The sequence below is a fragment of the Acipenser ruthenus genome, chromosome 3, assembly GCF_902713425.1.
Source record: "Acipenser ruthenus chromosome 3, fAciRut3.2 maternal haplotype, whole genome shotgun sequence".
In the NCBI taxonomy this organism is placed as follows: Eukaryota; Metazoa; Chordata; class Actinopteri; order Acipenseriformes; family Acipenseridae; genus Acipenser; species Acipenser ruthenus.
In genome coordinates this window covers 75,678,351-75,702,958 of record NC_081191.1, presented here as the reverse complement: position 1 = coordinate 75,702,958, position 24,608 = coordinate 75,678,351, and the positions used below count along the sequence as shown (strand labels likewise).

Here is a 24,608-nt window from a genome sequence, read left to right as displayed (position 1 = left end):
GAAAAAACACAATGATATAATATAAAAGTAGTAAAAAAAAACCAAAAAACTGCAGCATGTTTTAAGTTGTTTTTGTTTCAGGACAGTCTGCTCTAGCTTCTAAACCATGCCAAGCATCATTATTTCACTTACATTCATTTGTGATGTGTTACTGAGCATTACGGATAGTATTCAGTACTTACTAACAGCTGTAAAACATATCTCATCATTTTGTAATTATTCTGTCAATAAAGTAACACTGAAACTCAGGAAAACTGGACTCTTTCCCAACAAACAGTCTTCCCAGATGCTATCTAATCAGGGTTCAAAAGGTTACATCAAATAGATATTGCGGGTTTAAAAATAAACCCCACCACTCATCTAGTTTACATACATCCTGTTATTGATGTCCCCTTATATTTTATTTTGTTTTTCACTGACAATATATTCCTGTTTATCCCACACGACCCAAAGTGCTGCACCTGATCAAGGAACAAGGGATGGGGGTTGGGGGTTGGGGATGAGGCTTGGGGTCACAAACACTGAAAAAACTAATAGATTCTGACAAATAATTTGCTCCTAACCCTGACATTTTGCCCTTGCTAACTTATTTTAGGATTGTTTTATTTGTATTTTTAGGATGTCCTAGGACTGATACCAAATTGGAAACAGTGGTGTGAATTTTATAGAACACTGTTTCCCTTTATAAAGGATGTTCACAGCTAATCTGTCATCTATAGGGCAGACAGAGGGCATTGTGCCGAGGAACTGGGGACAGGTGGTCTTGGAAATTGTTTTCAATGTATATGTTCTAGTGAAGAACACGGCTACAGACTTACTGTACAGTATTATTCCTTCTCAGCAATAGACCTGCAATCTAATTGAAATAAATGAAATAACAGGAAGTTGTGATTTTGAAAGTTCACCCGAAATAGTTTGGCTGTCTTGATGAAGACAGCATGAGAACATGCATGTTCTGTTATATAGTTTCATAGCTTCAACTAAATTCACACTACATATAATTAAAATGCTTGTCAAAATGTTATGGTCACTGCAGAGTATAGCAATTGTCTGTCACATGGTGAGTGTTGATATTCATTCCAGTCCAATATATTTAAAAATCCATTAAATATAGGTAGTTGGGACTTGAATCCTGTATGGACATTTGTCCATAGTCAGTCATAGTCAGTCAGCTGCTGATGAATTTAAATATATTGTATTGCACTTCTGTACTTATCTTAAAATAGCTTTTACAAAATTATGGCAGAAAACATTTTTGTGTTTCTGGCAAATGTGAGTCAGGGATGATACGTAACTGAAGCATGTCTCAGATCCTCCAAGAGACACATCCTCACTGACCAGACAGGGCAGGAACCCCCTGCCTGCACTCTTCAGGCCCTCCCAAGTAAAACCTCATACAAGAAGGGAAAGATACTTCCTGAGCATCCTGAGGAAAGGGTGATCTGTTCATGCATAAGAAGCATTGTAGATACTCCTGGAGTTGCCGTAGTCCCCTGAGTCTTTTTTCAGTGGACAAATAGTAAACCTTTTCAGAACACTGTTAATATTGATTTCTTTCGTGTATATTGATGTAAAAAAACATGGGAAAATGTAATAATACAGTATGTTGCATTTATGTTGTCAACATGGCATTAGAGTAACTTACCATTCATCTGTCTGCTTCAGAGTCTACCATCAATATTCCTTTTACAGCCTTACTGTTTTTTGTACAGACCCAGTTTTTTTCAATTATTATTGGCAGAACTGAAAATGGCACTTCTAGTGCTTGAGCTTGCTTTTTCTATCAATTATCTTCCTTTTTAAATAATCTAAATGAGGATGAGTGCAGGCTATTAAAGGAATTAGCCTGTAGTAGGGTTAGAGTTAGAGTTAGGATTTACATTTTCTTAATATTACATTTCTTATTCAATATCCTTAACTGTTTAACATGTGTTTCTGCTTCACTTGTCACCAGAAATTGCTTTTGAAAATAGAAAAAGGGAAAGCATAACAAATAATCTAAGCAAAACAACAGTGGAGAATGATAAAGAACACATGTAATAGTATATTGAACAGGTAAGAAAATGTAGGTGATACAAAGTATCCCATTAACATGATGCAACTCATTAGCCTGAGTCCCATTGACTTTTCCAGTAACATTGCACTTCATGTAGTGTTCATTTGTGTTGCATCTGCAGTGGTAAGTTGATCCCATACAAATGGCTGCCAACATAAATGAGGGATTTTGATGTTAACTGTGAACTATCTAAGTGTACTATCTGAAATTCTAACAATATAAGATGGCCTTGCTTTCTAGTCAGGCATCCACACCCTTTTGTGACAGGGTTATTTATAACATGCTGGGACCACTAGCCTGAATCAAAAGAAAAATAAACTATTGAGTCACAGCATTCATCAGACCTTCAGTTATAATATGATCTAAATATAGCACCTATCCTGCAGTAATAGGATTTATTTAGCCTCTGCTATGAAAACGATCTGGTCTGTAAAGCCCTAAATTTACCTAGCATTAGTTGTCATCTCATTTTGCAGATCAAAAAGAACTTCAGTCTAAACTTTCTAATGGTCTACAAAGCTCTAGAATGCATTGTTATATATATATATATATATATATATATATATATATATATATATATATATATATATATATTGATCCATATAAACTCTTTATTGCATAAACTTCTAATTTCATCATTTCCTTCCAACTAATAAATAACCACACATCTTCTTTAACTTTCTTCACCATGTTTTCAAATTACCTACAGTACTATTCACAAATTTGTCCAATATCTAATATACAGTATGACAAAAATGCTCAAAATATCCTGGAGTAAAGCACCCATGTGTTAACGTTCTGATCATTCAATGCTTTTTGTGGCCATCTGTTAACTAATTAGGCAAGGAAACAAAGCAACAACTGAATAAATACAACACAGGAACAAATTCGAGACACTAAATAAATAAACATTTTTTGTACACTACTCAAATGCTGCCTTGGCATACCATGAAGGGCACTTGTGCACACTGATGGTAATCGGGTGACATGGTCAGACCATTTCTTTTGAAACTTCTAAATTCTTATCAAAGAGGTTGAGGATGGAAAGTTATATCCGTGTTGACGCTATCACATTGAAAGGAAAACCTTGGGCTCTTATGTCCAGGAGTCTTTTTGAGAAACAGTACTTCTGTTAAGAAGTTTAATGATTCCCAGAAATTCAGACAGGAGAGAATTATTTTGTTCTAATATATATATATATATTTTCCTGCTATGAACTTTTTTTTTTTTTTTTAAATCTCAGAACACCTCACCTTAGCAGCTGCAGATACCATTAAATCACTGATCAATTGCCCCTCAGTTGTTAATATCTGATACAGACTTTCAGGGTCCTATGTGGGGTGGGGTGTTGCCACCTGGGGAGAGGGGGGAGAGGGTGGGATGGGGAGGTGGGGACATGGGGGGAGAATGGGAATGTTCTTTTGTTCTGTTTTGTTGTATTATGTACTTGTCTCATTTCTCAAATAAAAATTTGATCACAAAAAAAAACACCTCACCTGGAGGACAAGACTGATGACCAATGAATCTTGTGATGTTGTGTCCTGTTCTGTATGTGTGAGTTTATTCAACTGGAGGTCATGGATTGTAGTTTATTTATTATTTAAACTGATTTTTGTTATAGATTTGTAAACAAATACAATTAGGCCTTCCAGTACTTTCTTAAACTAGCCCAATACCTAGTTCACAATCCATCTAGAACCTATGGAATGAGTCAGAATTCTTTGTATGTCATAGGTGGTCTGTACTTACTGGAGGAATCGACTGTCATATCACTCAGCACATTCTGGAGATACCTGAGGAGTCATAGCCAAGAATGCAGGCCGTCATCACAGCAATTGAAAATGGAGCCCATTAAATTGATGAAGGGGTGTCCCTATTTTAGTATACACACATTTATGATATATATATAGAGAGAGAGATACTGTACAACATGCCACCAAATATATTTATATAGCACCTGGCAGTAACTTTAAATACATTGTACTTACTGATTTCAGTCAAAAAATTATATTATAACTAGTAATTAAAATTATTTAAAGAATGAATAACAAAACAGCAGCCTTCTAGAAATAATAAATATATATATATATACAGTGCCGTGAAAAAGTATTTGCCCCGTCTGATTTTCTACATTTTTGCACATTCTTCACATTGTATTTGGTCAGATTTTTATGTGGGTTGTAGTAGTATATAGAGGGAGTCTGAGAGAAAAAATGAGACTAAAGTTTGGTGCTTCTTTCATTTGTTTGGTGTGCAAGGTAATCAAACATGCAATCTTCAGGTGTGAAAAAGTTATTGCCCCCCCAAGTTAACTCAACCCAATTAAAAGGATAATTAGGGTAAGCTGTTTGAGTACTTTGGTTAACAACCAGGCCTGATTTGGGCCAGCCCTGCCCAATATAAATCTGACTAACTTTGGCCCTTACCATCAGAGTGAAGTTGTCAGCACACAGGTTCTAGAGGCACATCATGCCACGAACAAAAGAAATTCCTGAAGACCTCCGGAAAAAAAGTTGTTGATGCCTATCAGTCTGTAAAGCAGTCTGTAAAGCTATCAGTCTGCAAAGCCATTTCTAAGGCTCTGGGGCTCCACCGAACCACAGACAAAGCCATATTGTCCAAATGGAGAAAGTTTGGGACAGTAGTTAATCTTCCCAGGAGTGGCCATCCTGCCAAAATCTCACAAAATCACACAAGCAAGTCTACATCAGAATGGTTGAAGAACAAGAAATTTAAAGTTTTGGAATGGCCTAGTCAAAGTCCAGACCTAAACCCCATTGAGATGTTGTGGCAGGACCTGAAACGAGCAGTTCATGCTCGAAAACCCACAAATGTCACTGAGTTGAAGCAGTTCTGCATGGAGGAGTGGGCCAAAATTCCTCCACGGTGCTGTGAGAGACTAATCAACAACTACAGGAAGCGTTTGGTTGCAGTTATTGCTGCTAAAGGTGGCGTAACCAGTTATTGAGTCTAAGGGGGCGAATACTTTTTCACACGGAGGCATTGGGTGTTGCATAACTTTCTATAATAAATAAATGACATATGTATCAAATTTTTGTGTTATTTGTTATCTAATATTAGGTTTTGGTTGAAGATCTGATAACATTCAGTGTCAATAATATGCAAAAATGCAGAAAATCAGACAGGGGGCAAATACTTTTTCACGGCACTATATATATATATATATATATATATATATATATATATATATATATATATATATAAATTGTCGGGATCCATGTTAGATTGAACGTAACCAACAACACAATTGAGACTAAACAAAATATGATTATTAGTTAAATGGATTGACTTACAGCAGTGGTACTCAACTCTGGCCCTCGAGATCAAATCCAGTCCAGGTATTTACCCCAAGCAGGTTCTAATGTAGTCAACTGAAGCTGCTAAGAGGCAATTAACTAATCCTGGTCATTCCTGGCAGGAATAAAGACCAGGACTGGAATAGCTCTCAGTTGAGTACCACTGACTTACAGTATGCTGTTGTACATGAACCTGCTGCTGCAAGTGTGTGTGTGGGAATGTACTGTTGGCAGGGATGGGGTTAAATCTATCCCTGCCAACAATCACAGGTGTGGCCATTCATCAATTAGGTAATTGGTGCTAATTGGGGAGTGTCTGGATTATTATTATTATTATTATTATTATTATTTATTTCTTAGCAGACGCCCTTATCCAGGGCGACTTACAATTGTTACAAGATATCACATTATACATTATTTCACATTATTCAGATATCACATTATTTTACATACAATTACCCATTTATACAGTTGGGTTTTTACTGGAGCAATCTAGGTAAAGTACCTTGCTCAAGGGTACAACAGCAGTGTCCCCCACTGGGGGATTGAACCCACAACCCTCTGGTCAAGAGTCCAGAGCCCTAACCACTACTCCACACTGCTGCCCTATGTATGTATAAAAGGAATCAGAAAGCCTTTGTTTGTTGCAGGATTTTGTGTTGTGACGTGACGTGACGTGACGTGACGTGACGTGACGTGACGTGGTAGTGAAGGAGACTGCCCAGCCTACAAGTATTTACTCTTTTTTTGTTTGAACCTTTTATTTTGGCCCTTGTGCTGTGTTTTGTTTGTTCCTGTGTTTTGCTTGTTTTATGGTTTAATTAAGTGCTCAGCAGCATTATAAAACTGCAGCTTACTGTCTCTGCGTCTATTTCCTGCCGGTAGCCAGCCTGGGCCGTGATGCTACCCTGTCACAGTGACACAGTGGACAAAAGTCACCCAGTAGTCAAATAAGAGACTATGAAATAAAACTGTTTAAAAGGAGATTTGTGAAAACATACCTTTCACAAATTAGGACTGAAATCAGCCCAGTCTGTGTCCTAACATAGCAGAAGCAGATGTATATATTTTAGTGGGCTGGCACTGCTACCAAAGAAACAGCACAGCATACAACTTACAAGTATGATTCCTGTTATTATTTAGCTCTTTGCTTGGTGGTCCATCAGGAGATACATTTAGTAGTATTATTTGAAGCACATTATTATTTTTATACATTTTGCCACTCAGTCCCCTGCACTGATTGCTCCAATCCAGAGAAGAATATAAAGTAGGAGAGAACAAGTCATTTCAATTCAATCCCTCAATCCGATGACCACCATTTCCTATCCTACATGGAAATGCACATAACTTCAAAATGAAGATTTAATTATAACCTATGTAGAGCAATCATAATGCAGCTAGAAGTTTAGAAACTCTGCTTCTGGCTTATAATGTTTAGTTACATCTTGTAGGAGCAATTACACCCCGCTGTGAGATCATCTTCTTCAGCCACCTAACATTAGTGCTGTTGACTATTTAACCACTGGAGCCTGCCAGCCCCTAAGCCATCATCAGCTCAGCTTAAGACTCAAATTGACACCTACTGGGATTGGATCACTAAGCTTTGGTTTGGTTAAATAAATCAAGCAGCTACTTTAGATACACTAGTCACTATTACTTATTCACACTACCTATATAATGAGCGATCATTACATTCTGAAAAACGTGATTTTGAATCACGTGAATAGCAATCACATGGATATGTGTTGTGCATATGTACTCTTTGGAAAGTAGGGAAAGGTATATGAGAGGTGCAGAAGGTGAGTTAAGTCACACTGGGTGGCCTGTTTTAACAGTGGGACACAAGCAGAGACTAAATGATGAATGAGTTATCATTTAGTTTTGTTTAATTTGCCTTAGGACACCCCAGGAAAACCATTTAAGACAAATGTAGTTCTGATTCAACCATTAGGATCTAACCCAAAAACACAATTGCAAATAAACACAGTACATTACTGCTTTTTTTTGTTTGTTTGAACTTAGAGAACACATTTTAAATGTGTAAACCCCCCCCCCAAAAAAAAATCATTTGTAATTATTATATGTAATAAAATGTTTGGATGTATTTTCTAGCACTAGCCCAGCATGTCATGTCATAAGAAGAGCACATACAACGATCAAACTTCACTTTTAGTTGTTTACCTTTGAAATACTCCCACTAGAAATGCAGATAGCAAACATACTTGGTGCAATTTGTATTGTCAATTAACCAAAGCAGATAACATTATCACACTCTGGGTTTCTCCACAGGTCCATCAGCATGAGCCTACACCATCATTTGCTTGAGGGATTTGTACTTCTTCTAGATGCAATTATAGAAATTAGCTCAAATGGACAAAACATGCACTGCAGTGTAGCAGGGATTTGAGCCTACAATTAGGTAACCATTAGTTATCAAAACACAACAGATAAATCTACTCGAAGCCTGATATTATCTCCCCATAGTTTCTCACCAATTAGGCAAGATTTGCTTTCCTAGCCTGGGGTTGTGTGTCTGTGTGTGTGTGAGTTATCAGATGGGTGTTGGTTGAGGGATTAGCTATGCCCATTATGGGGCAATTACCTGGTTATACTAGAGATATGTAAAACACAACAGTGTCTGAGCTCCTTCTATGGAATGTTCACTTATACAATAGACACATTTAGCCCCTTTTTATATTAAAATATAGTTATAGTGTTATATATCACTGTAGTTTTAACCATTTATTCTAATACAGTTAAAACAATTGGCCTTATGATTTAATGAAGTTGTCCAAAATAACAGTATTATCATCACTCTGTACCTACTTGGCTAATTTCGAAGAACCTAATTAAAACAAATCTTCAACTAAGTTACCTAAAGTAACATTATTCAGTCCAAGATTAGTGAAGATCAGGCTGAAATCAGCCAAATGTGTATCATTCTGTTTCAAACAAACACAATCAAGGATCATAGTCGTTCAGAAAAGGATGTGGAGTATTTATCTTAAGAAATGATTCCTGGCTGTATAACAGAAAAATAATAAAACATTCAACATGAACCGGGTAGACAAATATGTTTCTAAAACAGGTTTCCTCTGAACTACTAAAAACAGGATTTTTAACTCCCTTGAATCAAGGTCAGAAACCTAACAGAGAAAGCACATTTTGAACTTCCTTTGGAATTAATATAAACCATAAAGTGAGGGCAAAATCATTTGTATTTTAAATTATGTTAAATCCATTATTGACAAGTTCAAAACCAACCCAAATCACCTATAGATAAGTATCCAAATATTGCCATTATAGTTAGTTTATCTATAGATTATTTTAGTTTAAAGCACCAGAAAATCACATTTACGCTAAGATTTATTTTACCGCAACTGTTCAAATAGAGTGAAAATACTGCAAGATAATAGGATTGGAATGTGTATTGACAAAGGTTGTCATAATGTAAAACATTACTATACCACAGTTTGTTTTTCATTCAGTTAGAATTCTCTTACAAGATACTTTAGGGACCTTGGTTGCACTGAACTGCAGAAAGCATTTTGCCTTAAAGCTATCTATAATGCTATATGAATAAACAATGACCTGAATTCTAGTAAACGTGCTTGAAATAGTGAGCAAACAAGTTTCACCAGACTAACATTCATTTCAATTCAAACAAAGGCATATTTTAATCCAAGAGGCATTTCCAAATTCCATAGACTGGCTGCATGGTCAACCAAATAGATGCTGTCACAAACCGAGCTTACTATAGCTTTTACAAAGTTTACAAAGTCAAAAGATAAATTCACAAGGTAAGTGGCCTGTAAATAACAGACCTCTAGCCCTCTATTAAAAATAGGAAGGTGATGAAATCTGCATCAGATAATGTCAGTGTACATTGCGCCTAACAATAGTAGGTTTACTTTGTGGGGCAGTGTGAGGGACTGGCATGCTTTTACTTTGTGAGGCGGTGTGAGGGACTGGCATGCTTTTACTTTGTGGGGCGGTGTGAGGGACTGGCATGCTTTTACTTTGTGGGGCGGTGTGAGGGACTGGCATGCTTTTACTTTGTGGGGCGGTGTGAGGGACTGGCATGCTTTTACTTTGTGAGGCGGTGTGAGGGACTGGCATGCTTTTACTTTGTGGGGCGGTGTGAGGGACTGGCATGCTTTTACTTTGTGAGGCGGTGTGAGGGACTGGCATGCTTTTACTTTGTGGGGCGGTGTGAGGGACTGGCATGCTTTTACTTTGTGGGGCAGTGTGAGGGACTGGCATGCTTTTACTTTGTGGGGCGGTGTGAGGGACTGGCATGCTTTTACTTTGTGGGGCGGTGTGAGGGACTGGCATGCTTTTACTTTGTGAGGCGGTGTGAGGGACTGGCATGCTTTTACTTTGTGGGGCGGTGTGAGGGACTGGCATGCTTTTACTTTGTGAGGCGGTGTGAGGGACTGGCATGCTTTTACTTTGTGGGGCGGTGTGAGGGACTGGCATGCTTTTACTTTGTGGGGCGGTGTGAGGGACTGGCATGCTTTTACTTTGTGAGGCGGTGTGAGGGACTGGCATGCTTTTACTTTGTGGGGCGGTGTGAGGGACTGGCATGCTTTTACTTTGTGGGGCAGTGTGAGGGACTGGCATGCTTTTACTTTGTGGGGCGGTGTGAGGGACTGGCATGCTTTTACTTTGTGGGGCGGTGTGAGGGACTGGCATGCTTTTACTTTGTGGGGCGGTGTGAGGGACTGGCATGCTTTTACTTTGTGGGGCGGTGTGAGGGACTGGCATGCTTTTACTTTGTGGGGCGGTGTGAGGGACTGGCATGCTTTTACTTTGTGGGGCGGTGTGAGGGACTGGCATGCTTTTACTTTATGAGGTGGTGTGAGGGACTGGCATGCTTTTACTTTGTGGGGCGGTGTGAGGGACTGGCATGCTTTTACTTTATGAGGTGGTGTGAGGGACTGGCACGCTTTTACTTTGTGGGGTGGGGTGAGGGACTTGCACGTTTTTTCTTGGGATTGCTTTCATAAATTTTTCCAAAAATAAATGCGATGACTGACAATATAGGATGACACAGTGATATTTTTTTAGATCACATAACAAAGTCCATTTGTGTCCTGTTTGTATATGCATAGGCTAAATAGTTTTTCCGTTATTAAGGGCTAAGCTACTGACAATATTTTTAATAATGTTTATAGAATTTATCAGGACTGTTGCTTTGAACCTGTAAAACAAATGGTAAATCATAATATTAAAGCAATGGTGTCATAGGATTTAAAATCGATTTTCATATTCATTTTTCATTTTGTTCTCTCTGGTCTGTATCTTCGCAACACAACTGATGCTCACCCTACATAAAAACAAATTCATAAATAAATACTTTAAGCATGCTCGGGAAAAATGAAGGGAAAATAAAGTACATTACAAACTGCTGCTAAAACAATAAAACGTTCAAGAATGTTAAGCCCTTCGTATTAAAAAAAAAACCATAAATAAATAACCAATGTTAATCATGAATGACTATATAGGTGCCTTGGGAAGTAAAGCGTTAAACACTGCTATAGTGGATTTTGCCAAACTCCATACAAGGGCTGACAGTGATTTATAGCTGGAATTTTATAATGAAAGCTAAAGTACAATTTTAAACGCTATCAAACTTTGAGCCAAAACTGAGTAATGAAAAGAACCAAAAGTTTATTTGTGACCTAAATATATATATATATATATATATATATATATATATATATATATATTTAACATATACAGTGCTGGATAGTATTTTCCTGACATGCACACACAGTATTCGCATTGAATGTTTAATTTGCATTAGAATTAACCCCTAGTGATCAGATGGGTTCAGATGTTAAATGCATTGATGTAGCAGAATATTATTTGTTAGCTGAAAATATTTGATTCCTTATCTGTGTTCACCAGGAAAGAAGGAAAACTTACCAACAGGATGCATGCAAAATAAATTGTAATTTTAAACTGCAATAACAAGAAGCCCAAAAGTAAGCAGACACCGTAAAGTAATTCTACAATGCCTTGGAAAAGGACCAAGACTGGTGGCTCCTATTGGAATCTCCACAGGGAAATGTTGCTGCCACCCTTTAAATGAACAATGCCCAGACTCCCTAGACGATTCTCAGCAGAACAGATGTACAACAATTTTCTGCACTGATAAGCAGATACGTGGAAAATAGGCTTCTGATCGTAAGATGCATTGTTCATTTATCAAACGTTCATATCAGTATTTTCAATAATAACGTTGAAGAGTTTTGAGTAGTCATTTAAATGTCAGTTCTCAACTATTAATGATGTCCATTGGCTGACCTGCTAGAAATAAACACTCTTAGACCATTCCATACAGAACCATATTGTTCCTCAAGGCTTTCTATGGAACATTTATCACTTGTTGTCATTAATGTACTATGTAGAATCATTCTTATATACTGAGGTTTCTATAAAGGTGTATATATAAAAGGTTCTAAACAGAACATTTGAGGAGGATACCAAACATGAACCCCTAACAGTTGTCTTTAATACCCTTTGGTTTATCACTGAGTCCATTATAAAGAACCCTCTCTTGCTCAGTTAATAATGACTTTATAGAACTGAAAAAAGCAAGGGTTGTGGAGAAAGCAGAATATTTGTTTGGGATACAGAAGCCACAGACTCCCTCCTTTCTAATTGTGTATCATGATTTCAGAATGAATACAATGTCGTACGGAGCATTGTTATGAAAAACTTACAGGCTTCGAACAAATGATTTGAACATAATTGCGAATGGACACTGCCATTGAACGGATTTGAAAAGAATAAAAAAATGTATTTTAATATATTTGTTACAAAAATAAATAGAAATATACTGTGTAGGTTCTACCAATATCTAATTTTTATTTGTACATACATTAAAATGTATTTAAATAAAATTGAGAAATCACCAACAGTAACGGTTATTGTTACGTTACAATGCAAGTTATATCAACTCAAATTATAATTATTTATCTCAGTCTATAATCATATCTTATTATCCCCATTGGACACAAAAAGTGTAGAGAACCGGTATTGTCCTTTGAACACGTCTGTCTCACTTTCCCTACTCTGTGGCCACACAGGGAGGTTATTTCAGCCGATTTGATTGTAATCAATGCATTGAATGGGCGTAATCAAGACTTCTCAGACCATTTGAATGGTGTGTTTGGTACCCCGTGAGCCTAAGAGTGTAATTTTAAACTTTATGACAACCAAACTACAGCTGTGCTCACGATTCAATTAAACTTAGACATTTAATACTAAACCCTATGTAGTAATTAATGACTGTCATTGCCATTCAATACATTAATAATGACCTAACGTGGGGTACCAAACACACCATTCAAATGCTCTGATCAGTGATAAGTCATCATCCCTTTCAATGCATGATTACAATCAAATAGAGTAGTTTTGGTACAATAGTTATTGCCTATTAGGACAACTGCAACTTTCTTTTTTGCTGAATGAAGAATGAGTGAAAGAATGTTTATAAAAAAAAAAATACTCATTCCCATTCATTAGATTGTATCTACCAACTGCTTTTCAATTGGTATTGTTATTATTCTCTTGCATAAGAAAAGCTGAATTAAATATACCAACCTTCATAGACGCTAACAAGTCTGGTTTCAAGATTTCAAACGATTTTATTTATTAATATGTGCTTTGAACAAAATATATCACCTTCTAAATTTGAGGTAGTGCTTTGTTAATTGACCATTAGAGATTATAAACAGATCCGAGTGATGTTTAGTAATAATACATGATCCTAGTAACACTAAAGGTGCGTTTAGAATCTGTCCTATACGAAGTATGTCTAATTCTTAAACAATTATATAGTCTTCAATTTTTGGTAGGAAGCTGGTAAAGTCACATAATATTTCTAGTTATTAACCAATTAGATTTCTTAGACCATATGTGGTCCTAAACCTATAAAAATGTATTGATAATACACAGGTGTTCCACTACATTTAAACAGTTACCTGCAGCCAAACATTGTCAAGAATGTACTCAACCTGGCTGGTATCGGTTTCATTTGAAGGACATTCCAAACAAAGAATAATTCAATTTATACTTAAATGTTTTATTTTTATTTCAGAAGTGCAAAAGTACAAAACACCTTTATACAAAAATATTTACAAAGTCATCTTATAAATGTTACACTGAAAATAAAAAAAAAATTAAAAAATGCATATACAAGTTAAACTAAAAGCTACATTGATGAGGTATTGCTTTTCCCCTTGAATTCTTTAACTTTCTTTTTTTTTTTTTTTTTTTTTTTTTTAATGCTGGTGACTTAATAAAAAGGACTTCCAGACACATTGTTTTTCTTCTATACAATACCACATAATTCAATTCCATCATGTACATTTTATATAGTACCCATACATTTCTGTAATTCCACACCTTACTGTTTAAGGTTGTGGTTTGGGCCTATAAATAAATTACTTGTAAATACCAAACAATTTATAATAAATCCTGTACCCCTCAATACGTTTTATGCACTGTTGTAATTACAGTAGTATACAGCGGTACTTGCATCGGACAGAACTGAAGAAATTAGACTATTGTCAGTCAGAGGCATATTTGCTTCGTGTCCATTATAAGAAAGCCCTGCCATATCTGAGCGGGCGGCAGAGTTCAGGTACTGCTCAAATTCATTGCGATCCACGTCTCCTAAAAGGTCTGACTGGTGCATGTGATCTACATTGTCCACCTGGTGGGATTCGGGTGGAGGCGAGAGCTGTCCAGAGTGGGTTCCCTGTTGAGGTTTAGGGTTGGTGGGTGCACACAGCTGACTGTAATACATTGCCAGAGAGCCATGACATCCCATCAAACCCTGCAAAGAACTGACTTGACCCATGTGCTCTGCAGGGGGAAGAGGCCTGCGAAGCATAGGATTGGAATGGTGTTCTTGTGAGAGATACTCTGTGGTTTGGTGGTGGTAATTGTAAGGCGTCATGTGGCAATCTTCTTGGGCATGCGATGGGAAAAATACAGCATCGTTCGCCACTATGTCCAGGGGCGATGTATCAGGGGTGGGTAAACTGTAAGAGTCAAAATGCCCCCCCATGCTTTGTGATTCCCGGTACTGGCTAAGTTGAGAGAGCTGACTCTGACCTGGGTAACGGTGCTCATGATAATTAACATTAAGGTTGTCTACACAGACCCTGCCATCGTTCCCTAAAGCTGAAGCCTGCTGTTCAGTCACACTGTGCACCAGAAAGCCAGATTCCAGTCTCTTGATTCTTTTCACCTGCTTTCTCCTCCTGGGTCTGTATTTGTAGTTGGGGTGGTCCTGCATGTGCTGCACTCTAAGTCTCTCTGCCTCTTCCACAAACGGGCGCTTTTCAGTCACAGGCAATGCTTTCCACGACTTACCTAAAAGAAAAATGACCTAACATTAGGTGCTGAAGTAATATTTGACAACAATGCAATGTTACTTGCTAGAGAGGCCCTTCTAATACATTATTATAAATAACATTTGCTAAAATCAGTACATGTTTTCTTTGGCACTCATGTTTTTAACTTGCAGTGCAAAAGCACCCAAAACTAAATAAAAAACGTACAATATTTAAAACTTTAAACAAATATCTCAAAATGTTGTTTACAGTACCTACACTGTTTTAGAACTGTTATTTCAAAAAGTTTGAACCAGAGAGCAAAAAAAAAAACAAAAAAAAAAACACATTTGTCCTGTGTTCTAAAATCTATAGGTAGTATATTCAGACTTACCAAGCATTTTGCTGAGTTCTGCATTGTGCAGATCTGGGTTTTGATGTGCCAGGCGCTTACGTTCATCTTTTGCCCAGACCATAAAGGCATTCATGGGTCGCCGTATCCGAGGTTCAGTCTTGCCTCTGTTCTGGTTTCCGGAGCTAGTAGAGCAGGCTTCACTTTTGATTTTCCCTTCCCCGAGAGGAGTTAAGGGATCTGTCCACTGACAGTGTCCAATTCCAGCCATCATGATTGACATCGAACACCTTCCCTGGGTCTGATCGTCACTTGCATACCCAGCATCAGGACTGCTCATGTCTATTCAACTACTAAACGCAGTTAATGTTTAAATTGCAACTTTATGGTACAAAGGGTTAAACTATCACAACACTAAAACAAAAAAAAACAAACTATTAACAAACCCTGCTGAGTTCTTTGTATTTCGTTAAGAACACTAATCGGGTTCATCTGTCACTCTTCCGCTTTTGCCACTGTGCTGAACTGTGGCAGCTTTAGACCGGGACGTTGCTTTTAAACACACCACCACCCAATCACTACCGAGCAAGGCGGGGCTTGTAAGGCTAAGGTGTGAGTTACTGGTGAAACTCCGCCTGATTGTCATTTACAGGACATCTACCCCCTGGATCAAGATAAGTAATTTTCAAACAAATCTTTAATTTCATCTAAATGTTTTTATTTTTATTTTTAAATGTTTTCGAAAAACTCTTGTTAGGCTATTCATTATACTATTTATGCAAACGTGGACAACGGTGAACAGAAGAATCTGGTTTCACTGCCTTAATTACTTAAATTTGATTTTACTTTATAATTATTAAACACTGAAACTGCGACGTTTATGGGTGGCACTGATAATAACGTGTCGGTAGCCTATATTTTAACCCACAATTTAAAATATAGGAGTATTTCAAATCCACATAATGGCTAACTGCGTACAAAATGTAAGAAATAAACCAATTTATCATGTAACCTACTAATCTTGTACTGTGTTTAGTGCATAGCAGCTCTTAATGTAAAGACATCACTCAGCCTACTTTAAACAAACAATCATGATTATCCCCAACATACATTTAATTATTAGATCTAGATGTCATACAAGCTAACGCCGAAGATGTTGTTGAACACGAAAATAAAGTGAATATTGTGACTTTGTTAAAGAGTGCTTTGTATTCTGGTGTTTGTGTGTGTGTGTGTGTGTGTGTGTGTGTGTGTGTGTGTGTGTGTGTGTGTGTGTGTCGGTGGGGCCGGGTGACGGGGGCATGGGGGACGGGGGGTTGTGGGCAGGTATTACTATCAATGTGCGGGCAATATTTGAGAAAATGCCCCCACAAAGATAGTAACTCCGGAAAAACGACGTTGTGGGACGTCCCCACTTTGTAAAACACCTTTTAATAACTACATATGCCTTCAAAAAAAATAGAAAAGTGCTACAATATTTACTTTGTTGTCGACTTGCACCCTGTGAGAGTCAATTAAGTCCCCACAAATGCAGGAATGCAAACGTGTATTTGTGTGGTGACAGCCTTTGCTTAAAACGTGGACAGGCTTAGTGCAATGCATAAATCGCCTGCTTCGTGCCTACTTTTTTACACTTTGATAAATTAACTATTTCAAAAGTTCCTGAAACTTTGTTGAATTTCTTCAACTTTCAAGCGCTGACTACTTGTTTATTACTGGTGTCTTATAAAACCTGACTACAAATTAAACGTGGATATGCAGGACAACAGACATGGATGCAATGACTCTTCTAAAAATTCTAACCTAGAAGTGACATTTCTCTCCTTGATGTCTTTGGAATAACTACAGGTTGTTTATTTCGGTTGTATTTAAACCAAATTTCATTTCTGTATTTATTTTGTGCAACGTGTTGCGGTTAAGCATCGTAAAGCATTAGATCTCTGATCGTCTTTGAACAGGTCGTGCGCGTTGCAGAAAACAATACTGACACACAGAAAAGGGGAACGTTTGGATCAAAGATTTCTTTAAAGATTTAACAAAATAAGATGATTTAGGATATCACAAATTACTTTATTATTCTTTTTCCTATCCTTATCCTTTATTATTATTATTATTATTATTATTATTATTATTATTATTATTATTATTATTATTATTATTATTATTCGATTGTTAAATGATTGTGAAACCTTTAAAAGGTGACCTTAGTATATAAGTACTATATAATATTATATAATACATCGATTTATTAGAGTCCGTGTGTTTGTGTTTTGCTTAAAAATGCTTTAAAAATAACATTGCTTCTTGCCTAGCCTATTTAACATATCTTATTTTTTGTAATATAAATTAACAATTTCATAAGTAATTGAAAGTTTGTTCAGTGACTCCTGCTTACATTCCCAGCCAGCTTGTTTGTACCGGTATAGCATTATTTTCAGGTACGTGTTAAAACGTGGTACGCAGCGCTCTGCACTTGCTCGCGCATGCCTAAACAACTTTCTCTAAAACAGCAGGGAAATGCCCACTCTAATCCGGTACTTTATGTTGTTTTCAGTCTTTTCATCTTTTTTAAATTGCATTAATCATATTTTCCAGTCTTTTACATTGTTTGAATGCCATTTATCTATTTTTCCACCATTTAGAAAATAGTATACAAATATTTATGATATGCAATACATTGGGTCTTGTAAATGTGTTTACTTGAGCAACTTTGCTGGGTGACTTCTCATTTGGTCTTGTTCACTGTGAATTTTTTTTTTTTCTTTTCAGAGAAATTGATTGTCTATTTCCAGTTTTAATTTTTTTTAAAAGTAGTTTTTCTACAAACCTTATAACTATACCAATTGATTAAAAAAAAAATTACACCTGTATCAAATCTGAGAGAGTACCACTTTCTGACCTTACACAGCTCAAGTTTTGGTTCCCGTAACCACATTCTGACGATGTACCACATTCTAGCCCTACACTGCTCTTGTAGTACCTCTGGTTCACCAGCACTATACTTTTGAATGAAACTCCATTAAACCCCATTGGGGACTGTTCTACCTGTGAAATTCTATGTTACACACCTTTTCAAGTCTAGCCCAAGGTACATTAGTAAGTACCTTGCCCTAACCCACTGTGGAGCCCTACGCTTAACAAACCTCTCAAGTTTACTCCTAGAAATAACTTGGCACACTCTATAAAGAAAAAGACTACATAAATGGTTTTTTTTTTATGCCTAACTTTGTTGTGCATAAATCCACCAAAAGAAGATAAAGCCTGGTATTTTGGTTTACATTTTAACCCCTTGTGTTAAAGGCCTAATTTGCAAACTATAGATTGGGGGATTAGATAAAAGTAAACATTTGCATTAGCAACCCTGGAAGTTGTAAAAAGGTTTAACAGGTGCACAGTGAAATGCAAAGCCCTGCTGTTTAGAAGTGCTAAAAAACATATTTTGCAGTATATTAGGCAGATGCTTGAAGTTTAACCAATTAATTTAACTACGAAAGGAGAGGGGAAAAAATAGAGAATTCCCCTGATAGAAATCACAGCTCTGACTAGCACTGGTTTTAAGATGGACATGGTGGTTTGTATTAACATGTATTACCAGGTGCACTCATACTGGCTTTAGTTCGAGTCTTGACTATTTGAAATACTGTTTCATAAAAGAGCTGTTCATTTTCGATTGCCATCACAGGATTAATACAGATTAGAAACTCCTCCATGCAGAGCATCCTTTGTCTTATTGTTATCTCTCCGTTGCACAATCAATCAGCCTATACCAAATTAATCTGTAAGAGAGCAAAACTGCAGACACTACTGTTACCTCATCATCTACTAGTCTAGGTCATGCAGTCGTCTAGACCCAATCTATTTCACTTCAGCTATTCTCAGATTAGAAATACACCAGTACCTTTTTTTTATTTAAAGGCTTCTTGGAAACTGTAATACACCGCAGGCACTATTTTATAGGGACGTGTTAGGAGATATCAGTATCCATCCAATCATCAATACAAAATGGATTTATTTTTAAATAGAAGATGTCCTGTAATAATTGTATTGTATTTTTCCCATGATGGAAGCTTTCAGTTTTGTTTTTGTGGGGAAACAAACAATTCAATTTCTAATATAAAATCAATACAACTAAATCGAAACACTAAAAAGTGGAATTTTGATATCTTTGTGTTGACTGATAGGTCTGGAATGTATATATTGAGCCAAACATAATATTAAAATAATATACTCAAATAAATAAGGTAATAACATATTAAAATACCTGGAGACATCAAATAAAATTATATTTGCTACCACTGACCAGCATTATTATTATGATTATACATTATTATCATGAAAAAAGTTGAAGAGAATATAAAATATACAGAGCATAAAAACAATAATAACAGCTTAAATACACCCTTAACATTTTTAAATCCAATGTATTATTTAAGTTTATAAAATGTGCCCTATTTTTGCGTTCATTTTGAGATGGGAATACAATCATTCAATAAGGTACTGTGTATAAGTTGTATAATACTACTCAGAACAATAATAAAACCTTCTTCCTGTAACCAAGTTGTTTCTGTCTAGTTATGTGCCATTACAATTCCTCTCAGAAGACTTTCTACTTTGCTTTTGCATTGCTGCTATTTATATTTTTATTTAATATTTATAATGGTACTTTTACACCAATAAATCGCTACGTTTGTGATGTCTGTTGTTTGAAAGTCAGATGGAGACAGGGCTAGAAGCAAATTTGCCATAAGGGCTTTTTTTTTAGTCTACTTTGAGTATGTCTTAATCAGTAGCACACTTTCGTGGAACGGTTACTATCAAGTGTTCAGGTTCAAGCATTTTAATTGACCTTTTTAACACACAGTTGTCTATCTCTAGTGATTTACTTCTGTCTGAGCTTTCCTAAGCAAACAAGTCCCATCTTTGAAAAGTGTCTCAGTATTTCAGCTAGACCTACGATTGCAGTACTGATAAGCGAGGCACTGGTGTCGGTTTCCCTGCTTCCACTATTTGAAGACAACAAAAGCAAACAGTAGGAACAATGGCAAACAAGGAGTGAATGAATGCCTTAACATCAAAGATTCGCACAGGATAGTCAATGTATGAGGTACTGTAGGTTAAACGTAGGTTAAACTGCCACAAGTGTAGAGAGTTGCCCTCCCGTTCCTGGGTAAACATTTCAGTGGACCCCATCATTATCTGGTGACTTTGAAAACATCCAAGACAAGGATCTTATCAGGAAACCAGCCAGTGCCTGTGTATGCAAAAACAAATGTACCCAATTTTGATGTGATTTGATAGTATTAGTAGGAAATTGTTACAAGTTGGTGGTTTTAAGAATAAATGTTTGGGCCCACAGCCTTCACCCTAAGAAACAAAGGTTCTTTAGGGTTCTTCATTGAACCCCTGGGCTACTTAATGAACCCTGTGGTTCAAAAAAAAAAAAAAAGAATTCTTTATGGCACTTTTAGGTTCCGAAATTAGAGCCAGTTCCACTTAGAACCATTTCTTAAGTACTTGCAGAATATTTTAAAAATATTTTCCACTCAGCAAGGCAATCCAATTAATTGAATAGTTTGCAGAGGAACAAAATAGCACATACTGTTATTGCAGAAGTGGGTTTGTTTTTTTGTGAATCAATCCCACTCTAAATCCAGGGATCGTGTGATGTGTTATAAACTGAAGAGAATGGCGGGTTAACCATCTCAATGATGTGTTTCTCAGCCTTGTCGTATTCTTCCTTGTACAGCTTTATCACAACGCTCTTATTGTAGTCATGAAAGAGATTGTATTTTCCTGTATACATAACCGGTCTACCATTAATAACACTGCTATGGCCATACCCAGTCACATTTTGTTTGATATCATGGCAGACTAAACACTGAGTTTGTCTTTCTAAACACGCACTATGTTTAGCCCTCCACGCAGCGCGTGCTTTTTCAGTTGTTCTCTGAGCAGAGGCTCACGGGTGCCAGAGGGTGTTCACAATTTTACCTGAGACGATTAGTGAAGGAGGAGAGAAAATCGCAGGAGTTGAGGTAATTACTATTATTTGCCTATATATATATATGTTTTATATTATTAATATTTGTGTTTATTAATTCTCTATCATGGTTATTTTAAATACCATTAGTTTAGTAAATCTTTTTTTATATAATTGAATGTCATTAGATTACAGATTAGACTACAAGTTGGACAGACAACGATGTTACTGCTTACAAGAAATGTGTTTTTGTCATTTGTTTTTGTAAATTATGTATTTTTTTTTTTTAGGAAACTTTTTCAAAGCTTGAAAAACATTTAAAAAGGAACATCTTTCAAAGAAAACACTATGGTTTGTTTTTCCTTTTTTATTTAATATATTATCTATTGATGGGATCAATTACTATTAATGACTAACTTTAAGACTGTCAGGGGATCAGAAGTAATATCATTTAGGGAGCTCTGTTTATATAATATAATACTGTAAGTTTTTTTTGTTTGTTTGTTTTAAAGTACTACCACTAGCAGCCAAAATGCTATACTCTTATTTTGCAGCTGTTGCCATCAGATGGGTCACTTGAAGATGAGCACAGTATTGAGGCCCACATGAGGTTCCTCTAAGAGGAGCACCAGAAGGCTCGACCAATTATGCTCAAATGATTGACAGCCCATTATCATCGAGCCAGTCTAAAGGACACTTCAATCATGGAAACTATAGTACAATATCCATGGTTAAAATGCTTAAATTAGTAAGTACCCATACCAGAATTGTTGTTTTGAACAGGTATATTTTTCATTAGGTGTTCAATTTCTGAGATGTGAGGAAAAATATATCTTTATTAATCATTGTAGAGGGTATTGTTCAGGGATCGACCAATAACAGATATTTAGCATCTGCCAATGTTACTGGGTCTTATTGGCATCAGTGTTTTTTTTTTTCCAATACTAGATACCTGGGCTTTCACTTTAATTGTGCAGCATGTTACTCTAGTAAACTGTGTAATTAGATCTCCACAGTGGTGGCCCAACACAATAAATCCAACTCAACCTGGAGCAGAAGAAGCATGGTTCCCTTTACCTCTGCCTGCAAAGCTGCTGTAAGACACTGATTTCATTTGCTTGCTGAAACTGCTTATTCCTATTAAGTAGGATACCCTTAATTTGGTAAGATATGATACAGACTTGCTTATATGTATATACACTACCGGCCAAAAGTTTTAGAACACCCCCATTTTTCCAGTTTTTATTGAAATTTAAGCAGTTCAAGTCCAGTGAATAACCTGAAATGGTACAAAGGTAAGCGGTAAACTGCCAGAGGTTTAAAAAAAAAAGTTTAGGTTACCAAAAACTGAAAAATAATGTACATTTCAGAGTTATACAAAAAGGCCTTTTTCAGGGAACAAGTAATGGGTTAACAACTTACAGCTATGGATTACATTTTTAAAAAAACATGTGTACTTGATTTATTATACCTCTTCATAGGGCACCATGTTTCTCAAAAATTGGTCTCCATATTATAAACCAAATGGAAAGAAAGTTTGTTGCCAGTTGGAGGAGGAGACGACCATTATGTATACCTAATGCAGAGGTGTTTTTTTTTAGCTGTTGCTAGCAGGGCAGCAGTGTGGAGTAGTGGTTAGGGCTCTGGACTCTTGACCGGAGGGTTGTGGGTTTAATCCCCAGTGAGGGACACTGCTGTTGTACCCTTGAGCAAGGTACTTTACCTAGATTGCTCCAGTAAAAACCCAACTGTATAAATGGGTAATTGTATGTAAAAATAATGTGATATCTGTATAATGTATAATGTGATATGTTGTAACAATTGTAAGTCGCCCTGGATAAGGGCGTCTGCTAAGAAATAAATAATAATAATATAGCAAGGATCCTAATCTAAGAAATTACTCACATTGTATTTTAACTCTTTAAGGACCTCTGAAGTGCATTCATGTGCTGAATTATTAATAAGCATTACTCAATATTCACATATAAAGAAACATAACTTCTTTGTAGGCATTTTGACACAGAATGAGCCTTATGACAGAACAACAGAATTGGGATTTCTAAAAGGGCTTTAAATGATACTTTAACAGGGATTCATTAACAACTCACTCAATTACTAAATCAAACAGGCCTGATGTGTAGTTATGTAACTTACTTTTTTCTGTATGATACACTGAAATAGTATTCAGCTTAATATAAGTAACGTTTAGGGTTCTAAAAAGATACATCAAGTTAATTTCCCTTTTTTTCAGGAACCTGTCATTGTTTTTCAGGACTGTGGACCAAATAAAGATCCTGTTGAAGCGAAATGGGCCTCGGTCCATGTTGATGGACAAGAAGGTGTGCAGGATGGCAATGGCAGTATAGAGGTGACATATGCCTTTTAGCAGTTCAGTTAGTTTATGGGTTGGAATATGGCAAATGTATTCAAAATACTCTACGCTTCCTTAAACATTTTTTTATGTCACATACCTGGGCAACCAAAAGTACCAACCACTTGTGTTAGTTAGTGTGTACAATATGCTGAAGTGATTTTTTTTTTTTTTAAAGATTGATAAAATTTTAGTATGTTCAAATGTTTCCTCCGAATATTTTATTAAGTTGAGATTTGCAGAGAGTTTTTATCTGCTTTATTAAATTTGTCTTTTGAGAGATTTTGAATTAGCAGTATGGTTTCATTTTAATTCTGTGGCTTTATGTTTATGTTTTAATTATCAGCTAATCTAAAAAACACTTTGTATGGACATATTATTAAATGTGAACAGCTTGTACACACCTAGTTTTTAAACTTGATATTATGAAGTATGTATTATTAAAATGTTGTATAGTTGTAATTTTAGATGAAATTGCCAGTGCCTGTTGTATTTTTATCAAACGTTATTACATGACTAATGTATTCTATCAGGTGTTTAACCCTCTTGGGTTGTATTTTATAAAGATGCCTTGATTGTCAAAAGCTTTTACAATGTCATTTTAACATGTCTTCATTGTCAGCTTTATTTATTTATTTATTTAAAATCTGATACTGTTCTTACACACATGTTGAAAAAATTGCTTTGTGTGAATTAAGACTATTTTCTTTTTTTAAGACTATATATATATATACACACACACACACACACACACACACACACACACACACACACACACACACATATATATATATATATATATTTTAGCTCAAAGATCCAGCTGCCCAACGTTTCGAATCAAAACATTGGAGGTATTTATAGGTTTTTGACGGCATGACAACTACTTGTTATTGTTTACATTCAAATCCATGATTTATTCTTACATGATGTAATGGTGTTCTATATATTGTGACATCATTTTTACTTCTATCTTTGAATCTGTATTAATTCTAATTAACACTACTTTATATAAACTTTTTATTATATCATGCAATGCTGGCTCTGAGGATCAGTCTTGATTTGGCCTCCCCAGCGCATCAGCATGCACAACTTTTGAATGAATTTTGTTTATTTATTTAAATGTTATATATTTATTGAAGTTAATTAGTTCATTATTTTTTGCTGAGTCCCGCTGGCATA

General features: G+C 36.1%; 1 protein-coding gene and 1 long non-coding RNA gene across 2 annotated transcripts; one reads left to right on the top strand and one right to left on the bottom strand.

Moving 5' to 3' along the window:
• Positions 1–13,639: 13,639 nt before the first annotated feature.
• On the bottom strand, positions 13,640–15,593 carry sox17 (SRY-box transcription factor 17). The gene is made up of 2 exons (XM_033992297.3): positions 15,121–15,593; positions 13,640–14,766 (listed from the first exon to the last, which is right to left on the bottom strand). The coding sequence occupies exons 1-2, from the start codon at positions 15,416–15,418 to the stop codon at positions 13,883–13,885; spliced, it is 1,182 nt and encodes a 393-aa protein (XP_033848188.2). The 5' UTR covers positions 15,419–15,593; the 3' UTR covers positions 13,640–13,882.
• Positions 15,594–20,560: 4,967 nt separating this feature from the next.
• On the top strand, positions 20,561–24,053 carry LOC117435382 (uncharacterized). The gene is made up of 4 exons (XR_004549166.3): positions 20,561–21,113; positions 21,349–21,409; positions 21,613–21,806; positions 23,331–24,053. It is a non-coding gene; the product is annotated as an uncharacterized LOC117435382 (long non-coding RNA).
• The last annotated feature ends 555 nt before the right edge of the window (positions 24,054–24,608 follow it).